The following is a 20582-nucleotide window of genomic DNA, read 5'->3' as shown; positions in this document are numbered from 1 at the left end:
TACAGAGTAAACCGGATTGACTTGGGGTTTGGATCCCATTGGGAGCTGGGGGTCTGGGTGCTGGAGACAGGAGCACTTTCTGAGCTGTTTGTGGTTTAGTCTGCGGCTTTGGGAGCATGGTTCAGACCCTGGGTCCAGGTTGCAGCAGGCTGGCGTGTCTGGCTGGACAAGGCAGGGGTCCGGCGGCCCAGGCTGGCCGGGAAAACGGGCTCAGAGGGGGCAGCCCCACGGGGGGGGGGGGCCTCTGTGAGCGAACCCCTCACAGTACATAATCTCGTGATTTTGAAGCCCATCTCATGATTTCTGGTGACCCTGACTCAGGATTTTTGATCATTTGGGGTTGGCCGTGCTGTGACAGTGACCTGAAAGTGCCAGTTTCACTCCTGTTGAAAGCCGGTTTCTGCTCTATAATTTGCTGTGGGGCAACACCCCTAGAGCGCCCAGGCAGGTGCAGCATAAACTCACGGGGCCTTGTCCTAGTAGGATGTTTCCAAAGGCTAAAGGATCTAGTTCAGGCTTGGGGAACTGCAAAAAAGTGACCGGAAGTCGTCTAGATTTTTCTACAGTTGTTTCAATTGTTGTATTCAAGAGTTAGTAAGAACATCCATTAAAATTTTAAACCTAACCAGTGTCCCTAAACTGACTTGACAGAAGATGTCAGAACATGTTAGTATTGGAGCTGAGAGGGTCTATTATTTATTTAATTTTCTTTCTACAGGAATTAGATGCAATGCTCCTGCCAGCTAATTGCTAAGTTTTTATCTTCAAAATAAAAATAAAAAACAAAAAACAAAAAAAAACCCAAGAGTTTTCAGGTGTCCCAGTAGCCCCGGGAATCACAGTTAAAGTCCCCCCACCCCAATCCGAAATGGCACCCCGAGGCATTACCAAGAGTCTCTCTGCAGACTGGCTCCCTGCAGGCCTGTCCTACCTCACCACCTGCCAGAGATTTCTTTGTTTCCCTCCTCTGCCCTGCCCTTTACATCCCAGCAGGCCTGGGTCTGAGTCACCGGTCTTCTACCATTTGACCCCAGGCCTTGCCCCTTCCCCTGGGGAGGTGGGCTGAGTCTGACCCAGGGTACCGCTGGGTCCCAGCCCTGTTAAAGGGCCAGCCCACCTGTGGAGAGTGGTGATGCCGTCAGTTACCAGTGGCAGAGCCCTGGAAGGCAGGCAGAGGGGGCAGGACGTGCTTTTGGATGAGGGGCTTTTGCGACCTACCCAACAGCTCACAAGGAGAGTTGCTGGTAGGGAGGGACAGGTGTTGTCATGGCAGGCACTGGGTGGAGTCTGGAGGCTTGTCCCTGTAGCCCTGGGCCCGTTGTGGGGCTGGGCAGGAGCTAGGTGAAGATGCTGCTTCCGCGGGTCCTGCACTCACCTGCTGGCCCTGGCCCGCAGCGGCCACAGCTGGCCCTCTGGAGGAGCGTGCCCAAAGGTGGAAGGCTACCGTGGCTCTGGAGCTTGAGCAGTGCCAGCTGCTGCAGGTCCTGCTGGAGGAGCCAGCGGGGTCAGGAGCCACAGAGGTGCGTCCACCTGGCGGCCCCATCCACACAGGCCTTTGGAGCCCATGGCATTAGCAGCGGCTGAAGCAGAGCATGGCTGACATCATTGTATTCAGACCCATAACAATTTTACATTCACCAAACACCTTCCCCAAACCACGGGAACAGCCCTGGGCACTAGGACGGCTCCCCAATGTGCCAGCCTCTTCATGGGCCACTGGAAGAAGAATTTCTGGACAAATGCAGCACAGAAATGATGATACATCGAGGATATGTTCATCCTCTCGACAGATGGCCTAAACTCCCTCACCGACTTCCACCACAACTTCAGCAACCACCACCCGTCCACCAAACTCTCTCTAGAACCATCCCACACCAGCATGGACTTCCCGGGCACCATGACCAGCTACAACAGTGGAACCCTACATACAACCATATACAGGAACCTGCAGATCACCACACTTACCTCCACAGATCTGGTAACCACACCAAAAAAATCTGTCATCTACCTCCTGGCTCTGAGACACCACAGAATGTGCCCTGAGGAGAAAGTCCAGGATACACTCTTTAAAAACACTTAAAACTGCCTTCACCAAACAAGAAAACTCAGCCATGATGTGATCCACATGGGGCCACCCATGAGAGAACCTGCTTCAGTAGAGGAAAACAAACAAAAACCCTCCGACCGCACACCCCTAGTAGTTACCCACCACCCCACACTGGAACCCAGACAGTGAATCATCAAATAATTACAACCCATACTCGATGGAGACCACAGCCTGAAAGAAATCTTTCCCAACCCCTTCTTCTGGCCTTCACACAATGCCCCAATCTCATCAAGCTCATCATCAGAAGCAAGCTCCCCACAGACCCACAGACAAACTCAAAGCGGCACCAGATCCTGCCAGAACAACAGATGCAAAACCTACAGACATATTTCTATTGATACAATGATTAATGCCCTCACACGCAACATGCTTTCAAGATCCATGGATCCTACACATACCTCTCACATGTAGTGTACCTCATCCAGTGCACTAAATACCCCAACAACAACCAAGCGAGTGAAACCAGATAATCACTATGCTCTTGAATGAACCTATACAGAAAAATGACAAAAGACAAAAACACCCTATCACCCGGGGGTGAACACACTTCACAAAGTGATCACTCCGCATCTGACCTCTCTGTCCTTATCCTCAAAGGGAAACCGCACACCTTCCAAAGACGAGCCAGGGAACTTAAATTCAGACTTTCCTAGGCACCAAAAATCATGGTCTTAATAAAGATACTGGCTTCATGTCTCATTACAATAATCCACTAACCCATTAACCCCCCCCTTTTTTGCCATCTGACTCCAGGGGTGTTAATGGGCCACTTCACCTTCAATTGTCTCTTACAATGCATTTTAACTACTTATGCAAACAATCTGTTCCACCATGTACTGAGCTGGGACCCTCTGAGTACCTTTCCCAGCATGAAGCAGAGCTCTGTGTAGCTCGAAAGCTCCTGTCTCTCACCAACAGATGCTGGTTCAGTACCAGATTTTACCACCCCCACCTTGTCGTTCCAATATCCTGGGACCAACATGGCTACAACATCACTGCAAATAATACATGTTATTCAGCCTTTCTAAAGGTCCCTGACAGGGTCCTGCACAAGAGGCTACTAGAAAAGCTAAGTTGTCATGGGGTGAGAGGTGAAGTGTCTGGCTAGGAGATAGAAAACACAGAGTTGGGACGAATGGGCCACTTTTCTCATGGCCAGATGCTAACAGGGGAGCCGCAGGATCCCCCCTCGGTCTCGGTTTAGGAAGGAGCTGGGACCGGGAGGTGCACGGAGATAGCAAAACTCTGCAGGAGACACACAGCTGTGTAAGTTCGGGTGTGTCCACGCTTCAAGCGCTCCGGCCCTGCAGACGCATCGCCGCGGTGCTTCAGTGCAGACACCGCCTGTGCGGGGGGAGGAATTCCCCTGTCGGCATGGGCGCTCCACCTCCCCGGCAGGCGGTAGCTAGGTGGATGGAAGAATTCTCCCGTCGATCTAGCGCTGTCTACACCAGGGGCTAGGTCAGTGGCCATGACTCAGGTTTTTCACACCAGAGAGACACAGCTGTGCTAATGTAAATGCCTGGTGTAGACCAGGCCTCAGGCAGGACCAGAGAGGGCTGCTAGGCCCTTCAGAGAGCCCTACCCAAGCTAGGTGAATGGGCACAGGCTCAGAAATTAAATTCAGTGTTGATACATACAAAGTAATGCCCCATGGTGGGGGACAGATGAATTACTCAACCCGTTTAAGGTTCTAAATAAACTGCATCAACTCAAGAAGGGACGTGGGCAACACTACAGAAGCTATATGGAGACCTCGGCTCAGTGTGCAGCCAGAACGGTAACAAGAAGTGAGCCAGCATAAGGAATGGGACGGTGAACACTGCAGAACACAGTGCAATGCCTCTTATCATCGCTGGTGCAGCCTCATCAGGACCCTGTGCAGTACTGGTCATCCAGGAAGGGCATCGCTTAACTAGAGGGGGTCAAAACAGGACAACAGGGAAGATCCGTTGCTGGAAAAGCTCTCATCTGAAGAGATTGTAAAGACTGGGATTGTTCCCTTACAGAGAGAGACCAATAAGAGGAGACATGATAAAAGTCTACAGAGTAATGACTGGCCTAGAGAAGGATGAATGGTCTGGCTGAAGAACTTTGGTTCTCTTTGTCTCATAACACAAGAACAAGGGGAGAATCTATCACATTAAAGGTGGGCAATTCAGAACCAATGCCAGGAAACACTTCACACAGTCCGTGATTGGTCTATGGAACTCGCTGCCACAGAGAGTCGGTAAGGCCAAGACTTTAGCAAGGGATTGGACATCTTTGTGGACAGCAAGAGTTAGAATGGTTACTGCTGGCCCAGATTTTGGAAGGGCTCTCCAACCTCCTGCTTCACAGCGCGAGCCTGTCTCTAACAAAAGGTGATGGCGTGAGATCTAGCGTGGGATGCAGATCATGGCACCGCCGTTGCTGCAGGCCTCTTCACCCTGTGCTCTGAAGCACCTGGCACTGGAAAGAAAGAGGAGGGTGAGCTGCTCTGATCCAGTCTGGCCCTTCCTGTGTTCCTACGAGCTGCTTTTCTGGGCCTCCAGCCACAAAGGCCTGGCCTGGGTAAGGACCAGAATGCAGAGTAATAAAGATCATAATAATAGACAGGGTCATCACAACCAACTAGTCTGGATTCCCATGTGCCACAAGCCAGAGGACCTTGCCCAGCAAGTCCTGCATCAAGCTTCTGTCTCCAGGCCTCAGGGTCTGGCCCTCGGCCAGCATTTGACTCTGCCTGAGTCCAGGACTGAACCTTAAACTGCAGCAAAGTGCGCTTAGTAGAACAACATATGAGGTCATTAAACCCCTGCCCCAACCCATCAATTGCAGGACACAAATAAACTGCAGGCAAAGAGAGGCTGGGACTGGATGATTGGGGATGGATCACTTGAAATCACCTGGACACAATTAACTTAGGCTAGAATAGAGACTGGGAGTGGATGGGTCATTACACAAAGTAAAACTATTTCCCCATGTTTATTTCCCCACCTCCACCCCCCACTGTTCCTCAGACGTTCTTGTCAACTGCTGGAAATGGCCCACCTTGATCATCACTACAAAAGGTTCCCCTCTCCCCCCGCTCTCCTGCTGGTAATAGCTCACCTTACCTGATCACTCTCGTTACAGCGTGTATGGTAACACCCATTGTTTCATGTTCTCTGTGTATATAAATCTCCCCACTGTATTTTCCACTGAATGCATCTGATGAAGTGAGCTGTAGCTCATGAAAGCTTATGCTCAAATAAATGTTAGTCGCTAAGGTGCCACAAGTACTCCTGTTCTTTTTATGGATACAGACTAACACGGCTGCTACTCTGAAACCTCTTCTGTTCATTCCCTTTGGAGCATCGGGCACTGGCCACTGTCAGGACACTGGCCTAGACCATGGGTCTGACCCAAAGTGGCCGTTGTGATGAGCCTCAGCCTGTCCTCTGCACCAGAAACATTAGTGACCTTCCAACCCTGCAGTCCCAACTGCTAAGCAATCCGTTGACGTGCCTGCCATGTACTGGGATCGGGTCATGCTGTCACCCTCGCAGGGTGGCGTGTTCACCTGCTAGAAAAGCTCCTGCAGGGTGTGCGTCCTATAGGTCACCTTGGAAAAGACAAACATCAGGAGAGACAAGGTGCGGCAGGTAATAGCTTTTATTGGACCAATTTCTGTAGGTCTGTAAGCAACAGAAGTTGGTCCAATAATAGACATATCTCACCCACCTGGTCTCTCTAATATCCTGGGACCACCATGGCGACAACAACACTGCATATGATCTTCGACAAGCACACACAATTACGCAGATACACAGAGCCACACATAGAGCCTTGGACACCAAAACAAAGTCACCTTTTATTCTGGAAGCAAGGCAATGGAGCCCGCTCTGAACAGCAGAGACTGGCTCAGCTGGCTTTCCAGGCCGTAGAACACTAAATTCCCATTCCCTAGCAATAAAACTATTCACCAATCCAATCCAGCCCTTTCTGCCACCCAGGAGCAAAGCCAGGGGCTCCGTTACCCGACCTGGGACAAAGCCCCCGTACAAATCCCACACTGCCAGCACTTTGCAAGCAAATTCCCTACGCGCCCAGGAACTCCCACATGGCAGCTGGACTGGGCCAGTTCTCCCCAGTGAGCAACAGCTAGAGAAGACCATTTAACTCCTGGTGCCACTTCAATGGAAGCAGCAAACACCTCCTAGGGGATCAAACATCGCAGCCAAATGAAAGCACACTTCACTCCTATGTAGCATCCCACTTTGGTCACAATGACTCCTCCAGCCTCCTGAGCAGCGGGGCCAACAACCCCACCCCCAACCAAAGATGAGAGACCAACACCTACAGGGTCAACAGACGAGTCACTGGGACGGCCGATCAAAGACAACAGCAAGCTGGCTGGCTCCAGCTACCCGCCCAGAACCAGCCCACAGGCAGAGCTCTCACCGCGGTGACATTTGCACAGCTGCGTCTTCCTCGGGCACAGATCCCATGTGGAAAGGAGGAGCCACAAACCCAGAGCAAGGCAGAGCTGTGCCAGACACTCGGGGCCGGCGAGTGTCAGATGGAGGCTGCTCGCCCCACACAGGGGAAGGAAGCGATTTGGAGCAACACATCCAGTCATGGGGGAAAGGCCCTGAGGCTGGCTGGGAAGAGGCCAGCAGGGCCTTTAGCGAGCACCGTGCCAGTGGAGTGGCGGGCAGAGTGCAGGGATCCAGGCGCGGGAGCAGGACTGACTCGAGGCACGAGCAAAGCGGGCACGTGCTGGGGGTGGCACGTTTCCAGGGGCGGCGTTCCGGCCGGCCTATTTTTTCGGGGCAGTGGCGCTCTCGGAGCTGCACCACTTAGACGGGGCGAGGGCGCCGCGCCCCCGGCCGCAACAGGAAGGGGAAGCCCCAGCCTCGGGGTGCGGAGCTGCCAGGGCCCAGCCGCTCCCTGGGGAGGAGAGGGTGAGTCCTGCCGTCTCACCTGTGCCCTGGCTGATGCACTGCCTTGTGCCACCCCTTATCTCGGGGCTTCTCTGCGCGGCCGGGCAGGGGGGAAGGTGACGTCACTCCCTCCCATTCCAGCGCCATCCGCGAGCCCCAGCCCCACCTCAGCTTGGGGCAGCAAAGCCCCTAGAGCCGGCCCTGCCCGGGAGGCAATGCTGGGAGAGGGCGTGTGCAGTGAGCTGGGAGGCGATGGGAGGAGTGGGTGAGGTCCCATGGAGACCCAGGCCAGCTTGCACTGAGCGGCAGGAGTCAGTGGGGAGGACGAGAGTCAGAGAGAGGACCAGGGAGGGGGCCACAGGCAGGACACAAGTGTCAGTGACAGCAACATCATGCATCGGCCAGGGAAGAGACATTGAGTACCCACCGGGGGGGCTTCTGGAAACCCCCTCACGGTTCTCCACCTCCACGTCCTCATGAGCCAAAGATCCACCAGGCTGTGCACAGGCCTCACCTGACCCCCATCTTTTGTAGGCTTAGCACCCCCACCCTGCCAGCCCCATCCTCTACCGAGCCTGGCCCCTCCCAGCGGACCAGGCTGGGAGCTCCCTGGGCACGGGCTGTACCTGGCTGTCTGCTTTGCAAAGAGCCCGGCACACACTGGCTCCTGGCACAACCCCGCTCATTAGCCCAGCCGCGCAGCTTGTCAGGTCATCTGGATTTAGAACTGTGTTCAGGGCTCAGGCTGGGCTGACGTGTCATCCCCGGGGCGGGGAAGGGATGGGTTTAAATTAGGCTCTGTCCCCGTGGCTCAGCCTGGCAGAGACACAGCAGCAGCAGGACTGAGAGCATCTCCACGCACTGGCAGGTAGGACAGCACCCAGCAGAGTGGGGACACAAGGGGCTGGGGACAGCACTGTGCCTGGTGAAGGGTGTTTGGGTAGTTATGGGGGCAGGTGAAGAAGCTGGCATTGACCTCGCCCTGCTGCCTCTTCCCCTAAACCTTGCAGTGGGAGGGAGAAGACTGACAAAGCCAAGGGGATTGAGAGAACAGAGCTTCTGCCATTTTCCCATTGTGCCATGGGGTCTCACATACACCAGCTCCCAGGGCGGGGATGGGGTGAGCTACTTCATGAGACGGTACCTTTCCTTGGAAGATGCTATCTTGTGCTCTGGAATCTCAACTTTCATTAAAAAGTTACATCTCTAGTCCTTATGGAAGTGAAGAAACCTTCAGACTGTTCACCCCAAGTGTAACCGATGTTGTGATGTCTGGTGTCTGCCTGAGTCTGTAGGGAGCCTGAAACAACAGCTCAGGGAGACCGTCTCTGGGGGACGTTAGCTCTGACTCCTAATTGGGACAAATTAAATGGCCACGTAACAATTTCCAAACAAGAGGGAGGGTCATACTGTGATGATTGGCACAATCGTCTGGGAGCGGCGGCTCCTGGTAGAGCCGGGAGTGGGTGCAACCAGGCTAGTACCACCAGTTCTTTTTCTAGTTGGTCCTGTGGGCAGAGGTTTTGAGAAACACTCACATCAGGGCTTTGGGCAGGACTGTTCCAGATACACTCACTGGTTCAGTGCTGAGGTGAGAGGCGGGGAGCCTGCAGTGACAGGCAGACGGAAGTGAAAGGAGAGAATGCTACAGTGATCATAGAATCATAGAAGATCAGGGCTGGAAGGGACCTCAGGAGGTCATCTAGTCCAACCCCTGCTCAAAGCAGGACCAATCCCCAACTAAATCATCCCAGCCAGGGCTTTGTCAAGCCTGACCTTAAAAACCTCTAAGGAAGGAGATTCTACCACCTCTCTAGGTAACGCATTCCAGTGCTTCACCACCCTCCTAGTGAAAAAGCTTTTTCCTCATATCCAACCTAAACCTCCCCCACTGCAATTTGAGACCATTACTCCTTGTTCTGTCATCTGCTACCACTGAGAACAGTCTAGAGCCATCCTCTTTGGAACCCCCTTTCAGGTAGTTGAAAGCAGCTATCAAATTCCCCCTCATTCTTCTCTTCCGCAGACTAAACAATCCCAGTTCCCTCAACCTCTTCTCATAAGTCATGTGTTCCAGACCCCTAATCATTTTTGTTGCCCTCCGCTGGACGTTTTCCAATTTTTCCACATCCTTCTTGTAGTGTGGGGCCCAAAACTGGACACAGTACTCCAGATGAGGCCTCACCAATGTCGAATAGAGGGGAACGATCACGTCCCTCGATCTGCTGGCAATGCCCCTACATATACATCCCAAAATGCCATTGGCCTTCTTGGCAACAAGGGCACACTGTTGACTCATATCCAGCTTCTCATCCACTGTCACCCTAGGTCCTTTTCTGCAGAACTGCTGCCAAGCCATTCGGTCCCTAGTCTGTAGCGGTGCATGGGATTCTTCCATCCTAAGTGCAGGACTCTGCACTTGTCCTTGTTGAACCTCATCAGATTTCTTTTGGCCCAATCCTTTAATTTGTCTAGGGCCCTCTGTATCCTATCCCTACCCTCCAGCGTATCTACCTCTTCTCCCAGTTTAGTGTCATCCGCAAACTAGCTGAGGGTGCAATCCACGCCATCCTCCAGATCATTAATGAAGATATTGAACAAAACCGGCCCCAAGACCAACCCTTGGGGCACTCCGCTTGATACTGGCTGCCAACTAGACATGGAGCAATTGATCACTACCCGTTGAGCCTGACAATCTAGCCAGCTTTCTATCCACATTATAGTCCATTCATCCAGCCCATACTTCTTTAACTTGCTGGGAAGAACACTGTGGGAGACCATGTCCAAGGCTTTGCTAAAGTCAAGGAACAACACGCCCACTGCTTTCCCCTCATCCACAGAGCCAGTTATCTCGTCGTAGAAGGCAATTAAATTAGTCAGGCATGACTTGCCCTTGGTGAATCCATACTATCTGTTCCTGATCACTTTCCTCTCCTCGAAGTGTTTCAGAATTGATTCCTTGAGGACCTGCTCCATGATTTTTCTAGGGATTGAGGTGAGGCTGACTGGCCTGTAGTTCCCAGGATCCTCCCTTTTTTAAAGATTGGCACTACATTAGCCTTTTTCCAGTTGTCAGGGACTTCCCAGGATTGCCATGAGTTTTCAAAGATAATGGCCAATGGCTCTGCAATCACATCCGCCAACTCCTTTAGCACTCTCGGATGCAGCACATCCAGCCCCATGGACTTGTGCTCATCCAGCTTTTCTAAATAGTCTCAAACCACTTCTTTCTCCACAGAGGGCTGGTCACCTCCTCCCCATGCTGTGCTGCCCAGTGCAGCAGTCTGGCAGCTGACCTTATTCATGAAGACAGAGGCAAAAAACCTAGGGAGCAGGTTGCAGAGATGGGGGCGGGGAAGGAGCTGGGGAGGAGGCGGCAGGGTTGGGGGAGGAATTAGGGAGGAGGCTGCAGAGATGGGCTGGGGAAAGCTGGGATGGGGAGCGTGCTGGGATCACCCTGCAGGCAGTAACCGAGGCTGGTGGGAGCCAGCGTGTGGCTGGTGTTTGCCAATGGACTTTGGGATCAGAGCTGCTGGCCCAGGGCTGTGGCTACACACTCAGGCTGGCTGGCTGTGAGCTGCCCAGGCTGGGAGCTACAATAGCAAAGCCCTGGGAGGCCCCCAGGGTTATGGGGCAGAAGGTGACACAGCCCCTCACCTGTCTGGGTTGCACCCTGGAATGTGACAGTGCGATCATCTCATAAACAGCATGTACACACGCACATGAATGACACCGCTCACTGCCTGGGATGTGGAGCAGCTGCCATCCATGCCTCTGCCTGACTGCAAGTGCATGAGGTGGGGAGTCCCGCAGGGCCGCCTCACTGGTTTGCCACTCCCTCCCTGGCCACAGTCCAGCTCTCTGCTTCTCTGTCTTCAGCTCGTCAGGGCAGGCCTCAGGTCTTCTCATCTATTGGAAAAGTGCCCCCTGCACTACCAGGAACAAACACATAATAACTCTGCCACTGGCGATGCTATGACACCTTTGGACATTTCTTATCATAGAATCATAGAATATCAGGGTTGGAAGGGACCTCAGGAGGTCATCTAGTCCAACCCCCTGCTCAAAAGCAGGACCAATCCCCAATTAAATCATCCCAGCCAGGGCTTTGTCAAGCCTGACCTTAAAAACTTCTAAGGAAGGAGATTCCACCACCTCCCTAGGCAACGCATTCCAGTGTTTCACCACCCTCCTAGTGAAAAAGTTTTTCCTAATATCCAACCTGAACCTCCCCCACTGCAACTTGAGACCATTACTCCTTGTCCTGTCCTCTTCCACCACTGAGAATCGTCTAGAACCATCCTCTCTGGAACTACCTCTCAGGTAGTTGAAAGCAGCTATCAAATCCCCCCTCTTTCTTCTCTTCTGCAGGCTAAACAATCCCAGTTCCCTCAGCCTCTCCTCATAACTCATGTGTTCCAGACCCCTAATCATTTTTGTTGCCCTTTGCTGGACTCTCTCCAATTTATCCACATCCTTCTTGTAGAGTGGGGCCCAAAACTGGACACAGTACTCCAGATGAGGCCTCACCAATGTCGAATAGAGGGGGACGATCACGTCCCTCGATCTGCTCGCTATGCCTCTACTTATACATCCCAAAATGCCATTGGCCTTCTTGGCAACAAGGGCACACTGCTGGCTCATATCCAGCTTCTCGTCCACTGTCACCCCTAGGTCCTTAGGTCCTTCTTTGCAAAGCTACAGCCCTATGGGAATGTCAGGAACCCGCTCTGCCACTAGGAGGGAGCCAAGTGCCCTCCCAGCCTCCCTCTGCTACTGCTTTGGGGGTTACAGAGGTGTCTGGGCTGCATTGCTTCCACCTGCCCGCAGTGGAAGGGAGCCCTGGCTGTGCCCAGCAGGGGACGCTCTCCTCAGCCACCAGGTGCTGCCAACACAGGTGCTGTGCTCTGACCCCCGAGCCCTGCTCTTCCCCCCTGCAGGCTAGTGATTTATACACCCCACTTTGTTACATTCAAGTCCCCGTCCCTTCCTTCTGGACACCTGCAGCGCACACCGATCTGCTGCCTCTGTGGAGGCAGGGCACCCCCGGTCCGTGGCTGCACCTCAGTGTCACAAGCTCCAAGGCACTTAGACATGTCTCTAGAAAAAGCAACCTGAAGTTGATTTAACAGCGCTTGAGATAAGGACTCAAACTAAGGACAAGTAAAAGGATTTGGAAACATAATATTGGAGGTGAAAGACAAACCGAAGATGCACTCGATGGCCTCTACTCATTAACAAGTTCCTTTCCTGTCTCATTCGCTATATCTACCCCAAATGCTCTCATGGACTGGTGCTCTTATGGCTTGGTAACTGGTTAAAAGATAGGAAACAAAGGGTAGGCATAAATGGTCCATTTTCAGAATGGAGACAGGTAATAGTGGTGTTCCCCAGGGATCTGTACTGGGACCAGGCCTATTCAACATATTCATAAATGATCTGGAAAAAGGGGTAAACAGTGAGGTGGCAAAATTTCCAGATGATACAAAACTACTCAAGATAGTTAAGTCCCAGGCAGACTGCAAAGAGCTACAAAGGGATCTCTCAAAACTGGGTGGCTGGGCAACAAAATGGCAGATGAAATTCAATGTTGATAAATGCAAAGTAATGCACATTGGAAAACATAATCCCAAGTATACATACAAAATGATGGGGTCTAAATTAGCTGTTACCACTCAAGAAAGAGATCTTGGAGTCATTGTGGATAGTTCCCTGAAAACATCCACTCAATGTGCAGCGGCAGCCAAAAAAGCGAACAGAATGCTGGGAATCATTAAGAAAGGGATAGAGAATAAGACAGAAAATATCACGTTGCCTCTATGGAAGTCCATGGTACGCCCACGCCTTGAATACTGTGTGCAGATGTGGTCACCCCATCTCAAAAAAGATATATTGGAATTGGAAAAGGTTCAGAAAAGGGCAACAAAAATGATTAAGGGTATAGAACGGCTTCCATATGAGGAGAGATTAATAAGACTGGGACTTTTCAGCTTGGAAAAGAGATGGCTAAGGGCAGATATGATTGAGGTCTATAAAATCATGACCGGTGTAGAGAAAGTTGATAAGGAAAGTTGATAAGGATGTTTACTACTTCTCATAACACAAGAGCTAGCCGTCATCAAATGAAATGAATAGGTATCAGGTTTAAAACAAAAAAAAGAAAGTATTTCTTCACACAATGCACAGTCAACCTGTGGAACTCCTTGCCAGAGGATGTTGTGAAGGCCAAGACCATAACAGGGTTCAAAAAAGAACTAGATAAGTTCATGGAGGATAGGTCTATCAATGGCTATTAGCCAGGATGGGCAGGGATGGTGTCCCTAGCCTCTGTTTGCCAGAAGCTGGGAATGGGTGACAGGGCATGGATGATTTGATGATTCCTGTTCTGTTCATTCCCTCTGGGGCACCTGGCATTGGCACTGTCGGAAGACAGGATATTGGGCTAGATGAACCTTTGGACTGACCCAGTGTGGCCGTTCTTATGTTCTTATGTAAATCGGTTCTACACAGCTGGCCCCGTCTGGCAAGTTGGGCTCCCCCCATCATGAGACAGCTCCTGCTGGCAGAGTTACTCTTTTGTAATGGATGCCTCCTAGTTTACTCCTGGGGGAATTCTGCACCACTGCGCAATGCAGAATTTTGCAGAAATTAATGTTGGCCATGCAGAATTTCCTTTCCCCTCCATAGAAATAGACTACAGAGATGTTGGCTGCCACTAGGGGTCGCTGGACCTGGCAGAGCCCAGCTCGCAAATAGACGACAAGGCCAGGGGGAGGGAAAGACAATTGGAGGGTTCCCAGCAGCTGCAGTTTCCCGCATGCCCTGAAGGAGGTGGCGGCGCGCAGGAAACTTCACGCAAGCCCGGGACCCAGCATCAGGCTGTTTCTCCCTCTGGATCCCTGGACTCTGGCATGTTAGGGTCTGTGAGTGCCTGGGCTCGGGGGGGTGCGCAGCTGGGCTCTGGGGGGTAGGGGTGTGAGTGTCCAGGTGGGGAGGCATGGCTGGTCTCGGGCGGGGGAGTGTCTGGCCCCCTGGCTTGCCTCTGTGAGGGAGGAGGTGAGATTGTCATAGCTGGGCTCTGGGGGAGGGGCTGTGAGTGTCTGGGCTGGGAGGTGCCACGGCTGGGGTCTGGTGGGGAGGCGGTACGAATGTCTGGGCTGGGGGGGACATGGCTGGGCTCTGGAGGGAGGGGGCGGAGAAGCAGGAACTGGGTTGTCGTATGAGTTTCTGTAACTCTCTATTCCTGGGGAAATGTTTGTCTCTGTATTGTTACAGACATACTTGCTGATAGGTATTTTGAAATAAAATTAGCAAAATAATTGAAACTGGTGTGATTATACAGTGCTATTCTGACAAATAACATTTGCAATAATTTTAAAATATTGTGCACAGAATTTTTAATTTTGGTGCGCAGAATTCCCCCAGGAGTATCCAGTTCTCTTGCTTACAGACTATTGTCCCACGACAACCCAGAGGTCCCCGGGGCAGAGACGTTTATTGCAGGTCTTTGGGTTTGTAAATAGTGAAGGCTGCATGTGGCCCAGGCTGGAAGCACAACCTGGCTCAGTCAAGGGACATCCATTGTTCTCAGGCTGATTGGGTCAGCTCTCAGACTTCCCCTCCTCAGTAGATATAGGAGTCTCTCCCAACACATTTAGAACATGATACTCTACACTTTACGGAGCTCTAAAACTGTTTCCCCTACAAACATCTCGCAATAACCACGACAATCAGCCAATTCTTAGCTTTTGACAGGAACCCCACAGATGATGTCGGCCACAGGGCGGTGTAATAAACCTGCCTGAGCCTGGCTGTGTCCTGTCGTCCGAGGAGCCCAGAGGCAAGTGTTCCCAGGAGACACTCCTGCAGAAGGCACTGGCACGGGGGGGCGGTGGGGAAGAGGGGGAGTGCTTGGCAGGTGCATGTTCTTCAGAGAAAGCTGATCACAGCAGCGGCAGCAGTGCGCGGCTCCCTGTCTCTATCTGAACTTTTGCTGTTTTCTCTGGGCAGATAGTTCTCTTTTCCACTTTGTACCAATGCCTGTGTCTCACGGAGCCCTCTCTCTCCCTGCAGAGCCGCGCACTGCCCCAGGAGATAGGAGAGGATCTGCCCACTACCGAAGCAGCAAAGCGTGAGGAGACAGCTTCCCAAACGGTTAATCCTGTGCAACTAGACAGACGGATGGAGAGCTGGCAGGCAGCGACTGCCTCTGGAGAAATGGGTCCGGGAGGGGTTAATGCCATCGCTGGAGTCCTTGTTCAGTCCAGCAAGGAGAAGATGAGCATCCACCGGGCCATGATGAGAGGCGTCCTGACACAGGGCACGGCACTGGTGCTGCTGGAGGCGCAGGCTGCCATAGGGTTCATCATTGACCCAGTGAAGAACAAGAAGGTGCCGGTGAGAGACGCACTCGCTGCTGGGCTGACAGGTGGAGATTATTACGGGAAGCTGCTCTCTGCAGAGAGAGCAGTGACCGGATACACTGACCCCTACACAGGCAACAAGATCTCCCTCTTCCAGGCCATGAAGAAAGACCTGCTCGTCAAAGACCACGGCATCCGCCTGCTGGAGGCCCAGATCGCCACCGGCGGCATCATCGACCCCGTGCACAGTCACCGCCTCCCCGTGGAGGTGGCTTACAAGCGGGGCTACTTCGACGAAGAGATTAACCGGATCCTCTCTGACCCCCAAAAACACAGCAGAAGCTGTTTCGACCCCAATACTCACGAGAACCTCACCTACATGCAGCTCCTCAGCAGATGCGTCCCAGACCCAGACACGGGGCTCCTTATGCTTCAGCTGATGCACAAAGGCTCCGTGCTCTTCCAGCTAGATGAACAAACACGAATCTCCTTACAGTCTGCCCCTGCCACCGTCAGCGTGGGACTCTTCCAGGGGCAGAACGTGACCGTGTGGGAGCTTCTCTTCTCCAGATACGTCCCTGACCAAAAAAGGCAGGAGCTTCTGAAGAAGTACAAAGCGGGGACGCTAACCATTCAGGAAATGACAACCATCATCACCACCCTCATCACCGAGACCGAGAAAAAGAGCAACAGGGAGCCCAGGAACGTGAAAAGTCTGAGCACACAAAGGGTAACGTCACAGAAAGCCGAGGTTGCCCATTCGCAGAGAGATGAGAAATGGGAAAAGGCCTTAAAGACTATGACAGTCGATGGGCCAGTGGGCGAGTTCCAAGGGCGAAAGGTCTCTGTGAGGGATCTGCTCTTCTCCAAATATGTCCTTGAAGAGAAAAGACAAGAGCTTCTAAAGAAGTACAAAGCAGGGACACTTGCCATTCAAGAAATGATAACCATCCTCACCACCAGCATTACTGAGGCTGAAGGGAAAAGCAGAAAAGAGATGAGGAAGCCATCTGAGAAAGACAAAGATGCCTCCTCCCATGAAGAGCAAGAATCAGAAAAGGTCTTAAAGTCTACCCTTGTGGAGGTGCCGGCAGGAGAGTTCCACAGGCAAAAAGTCTCTGTGTGGAATCTGCTCTTCTCCAGATACATCCCCAAAGAGAAGAGGAAGGAACTCCTGGAGTTGCACAGAGCTGGGATATTAACCACGGACCAAATGAAAACCATCGTCACCACCATCGTAAGCAAAACAGAGGAGGAAAGTCACCATCTACCAGGACATGGGGAAAGTCCCAGTGTGGAGACAACAACATCAGAGGAAGCTGAGACTCCCCCCTCACCCTGTGACAAACATTTGGAAAAAGCTTTGCGGTCGGAGACTGTCGACATTCCTGTCAGAGAATTCAAATGGCAGGAAGTTTCCCTGTGGGAGCTTCTCTTCTCTAGCTACATCTCTGATACCAAAAGACAGGAGCTTCTGAAGAAGTACAGAGCAGGGACGCTAACCATTCAAGAAATGATAACCATCCTCATCACCAGCATTACTGAGGCTGAAGGGAAAAGCAGAAAACTCCTCACAACTAGGAGAACCCCCAGCAAAGAGATGAGGAAGCCATCTGAGAAAGAAAAAGATGCCCCCTCCCATGAAGAACAAGAAACAGAAAAGGCCTTAAAGTCTACCCTGGTGGAGGTGCAGGCAGGAGAGTTCCACGGGCAAAAAGTCTCTGTGTGGGATCTGCTCTTCTCCAAATACATCCCCAAAGAGAAGAGGAAGGAGCTCCTGGAGTTGCACAGAGCTGGGATATTAACCACGGACCAAATGAAAACCATCATCACCACAATCGTAAGCAAAACAGAGGAGGAAAGTCACCATCTACCAGGACATGGGGAAAGTCCCAGTGCGGAGACAACAACATCAGAGGAAGCTGAGACTCCCCCCTCACCCTGTGACAAACATTTGGAAAAAGCTTTGCGGTCGGAGACTGTTGACATTCCTGTCGGAGAATTCAAATGGCAGGAAGTTTCCCTGTGGGAGCTTCTCTTCTCTAGCTACATCTCTGATACCAAAAGACAGGAGCTTCTGAAGAAGTACAGAGCAGGGACGCTACCCATTCAAGAAATGATAACCATCCTCACCACCAGCATTACTGAGGCTGAAGGGAAAAGCAGAAAACTCCCCACAACTAGGAAAACCCCCAGCAAAGAGATGAGGAAGCCATCTGAGAAAGACAAAGATGCCCCCTCCCATGAAGAACAAGAAACAGAAAAGGCCTTAAAGTCTACCTTTGTGGAGGTGCCGGCGGGTGAGTTCCATGGGCAAAAAGTCTCTGTGTGGGATCTGCTCTTCTCCAAATACATCCCCAAAGAGAAGAGGAAGGAGCTCCTGGAGTTGCACAGAGCTGGGATATTAACCACGGACCAAATGAAAACCATCGTCACCACCATCGTAAGCAAAACAGAGGAGGAAAGTCACCATCTACCAGGACATGGGGAAAGTCCCAGTGCGGAGACAACAACATCAGAGGAAGCTGAGACTCCCCCCTCACCCTGTGACAAACATTTGGAAAAAGCTTTGCGGTCGGAGACTGTCGACATTCCTGTTGGAGAATTCAAATGGCAGGAAGTTTCCCTGTGGGAGCTTCTCTTCTCTAGCTACATCTCTGATACCAAAAGACAGGAGCTTCTGAAGAAGTACAGAGCAGGGACGCTAACCACTCAGGAAATGATAACCATCCTCACCACCAGCATCACTGAGGTGGAAACGGGGAGCAGAAATCTATGTGTAAACACAAAAGCTGCCAGTGAAGGGGGGGTAATATCAGACAAGGCTGAGGATGCCCATTCACAAGAGCAACACATGAGAAAGTCCTTAAAGCGTGTGACCATCTATGTGACTGCTGGTGAATTCCAAGGGCAAAATGTCTCCTTGTTAGATCTTCTCTTCTCCAAATACATCCTTCAAGAGAAGAGGCAGGAGCTCCTGGCCTTGTATAGAGCAAGAGTTTTATCCGTTGAACAGATGATACCCATCATCACTAGCATCATAACAAAAACAGAAGCTACAAGTAGGCAACTCATGACAAGTGTCAAAAGTCCAAACAGAGAGGAGATAACTTTGCAGGAAGCCGTAGCTGCCCATTCTCCACAAGATACACAACTGGACAACATCTTAAAAGCTACAACCATAGATGGACCTGTCAGCGAGTTCCATGAGCAAAAGGTCTCGGTGTGGGACCTGCTCTTCTCTAACTACATCCCTGAAGAGAAGAGACAGGAGCTCCTGGAGCTGTACAGGGCTGGGATATTAACCATGGACCAGGTGATAACAGTGGTCACCACCCTCATTAAGAAAAAAGAAGCTACAAGCAGGAAATTTGTGATTAATGTGAAAACTCCCAGCAAAGACACGATGACCTTAGAGGAAGCTGAGGACGTTGAATTACATGAAGATAAAAAACTGGAAAAGGCCTTAAAGTCTACCATGGTTGATGTGCCGACTGGTGAGTTCCATGAGCAAAAGGTCTCGGTGTGGGACCTGCTCTTCTCTAACTACATCCCTGAAGAGAAGAGACAGGAGCTCCTGGAGCTGTACAGGGCTGGGATATTAACCATGGACCAGGTGATAACAGTGGTCACCACCCTCATTAAGAAAAAAGAAGCTACAAGCAGGAAATTTGTAATTAATGTGAAAACTCCCAGCAAAGACACAATGACCTTAGAGGAAGCTGAGAACGTTGAATTACATGAAGATAAAAAACTGGAAAAGGCCTTAAAGTCTACCATGGTTGATGTGCCGACTGGTGAGTTCCATGAGCAAAAGGTCTCGGTGTGGGACCTGCTCTTCTCTAACTACATCCCTGAAGAGAAGAGACAGGAGCTCCTGGAGCTGTACAGGGCTGGGATATTAACCATGGACCAGGTGATAACAGTGGTCACCACCCTCATTAAGAAAAAAGAAGCTACAAGCAGGAAATTTGTAATTAATGTGAAAACTCCCAGCAAAGACACAATGACCTTAGAGGAAGCTGAGGACGTTGAATTACATGAAGATAAAAAACTGGAAAAGGCCTTAAAGTCTACCATGGTTGATGTGCCGACTGGTGAGTTCCATGAGCAAAAGGTCTCGGTGTGGGACCTGCTCTTCTCTAACTACATCCCTGAAGAGAAGAGACAGGAGCTCCTGGAGCTGTACAGGGCTGGGATATTAACCATGGACCAGGTAATAACTGTCATCACCAGTATTGTAACCAAAATAGGAGTAACAAGGAGAAAACTAGCAACAAATGTGCACAGTCCAAGTGCAGAGAGGGAAGCTGACACTGCCTATTCAGAGAGAAATGAAAATCAGGAAATGGCTTTAAAGTCCACAACAGTTGGGCCGGTGGGCAAGTTCCAAGGGCCAAAGGTCTCTGTGTGGGATCTGCTCTTCTCCAAATACGTCCCTAAGGAAACAAGACAAGAGCTTCTAGAGAAACACAGAGCAGGGATGCTCACCACTGAGAAAATGATAACCAGCCTCACCACCATCATCTCACACACTCTGGAGGAGGGTCTCTCTCCAGATAACCAACAAATATTGAATCTCCTACAATCGGAGGTATCCTATGTGACAGTTGGTCAGTTCCAGGACCAAAGGGTTTCTGTCTGGGAGCTTCTCTCCTCTAAATGTGTCTCCCAGTACAATCGAGAGGTGCACTTGGATACATACAATGCAGGGAAGTTAGCTGTTAATGACATTACAATCACCACCACCGTCATTACAGGATCAGAGGGTAAGAAAGGGGCTGCCAGGAATGGTGAATAGCCCTAGCCAGGAGGTGGCATAAGGCTGGGGCTGCCCCTTCCCAGAAGGACACAAGATGGACACCTGCAAAGAGCTCAGCTGGCTCTTCCCATTTTCTACAGTTCGCAGCAGGGAATAGGAGAGCAGGAAGTCTTAACCCAGCAATGAGGTGTGTAGAGAATGGGAGTCAGTGTCCCGTCTTGGTCCCCGTGGGTGGTTACCGTACTGAGCATTATAGTTACAGTCTATGGTTTAACAGGAGCAGCACAGGGGTTCCACTCTTCTTGTTTACTAAACATATCTACAGCTCCAGCTCTTCGCCTGGCCCTGTACAGACACCCCCAAAAGCCACTGTTTGTGCCCCAAAGAGTCGACAAGCTGCAGCGCCAGCCAGGAACACAACGCTAAGCAGTGACCCCGTTTGG

At 51.4% G+C, this 20582-nt stretch overlaps 1 protein-coding gene and 1 long non-coding RNA gene across 2 annotated transcripts in view; one reads left to right on the top strand and one right to left on the bottom strand.

The window, feature by feature from the left end:
• Positions 1–20582, bottom strand: part of LOC144260817 (uncharacterized) — a 142946-nt gene that overhangs the window by 38279 nt on the left and 84085 nt on the right. The gene's annotated exons all lie outside the window — the stretch shown is intronic.
• Positions 1772–20178, top strand: LOC144260374 (epiplakin-like). The gene is made up of 4 exons (XM_077808988.1): positions 1772–1978; positions 15088–16083; positions 16678–19332; positions 19405–20178. The coding sequence occupies exons 1-4, from the start codon at positions 1772–1774 to the stop codon at positions 20176–20178; spliced, it is 4632 nt and encodes a 1543-aa protein (XP_077665114.1).

The sequence above is a fragment of the Eretmochelys imbricata genome, chromosome 2, assembly GCF_965152235.1.
Source record: "Eretmochelys imbricata isolate rEreImb1 chromosome 2, rEreImb1.hap1, whole genome shotgun sequence".
NCBI classification, from domain to species: Eukaryota; Metazoa; Chordata; order Testudines; family Cheloniidae; genus Eretmochelys; species Eretmochelys imbricata.
The sequence above is the reverse complement of the archived record's forward strand: the minus strand, read 5'-3'. Positions and strand labels throughout refer to the sequence as shown.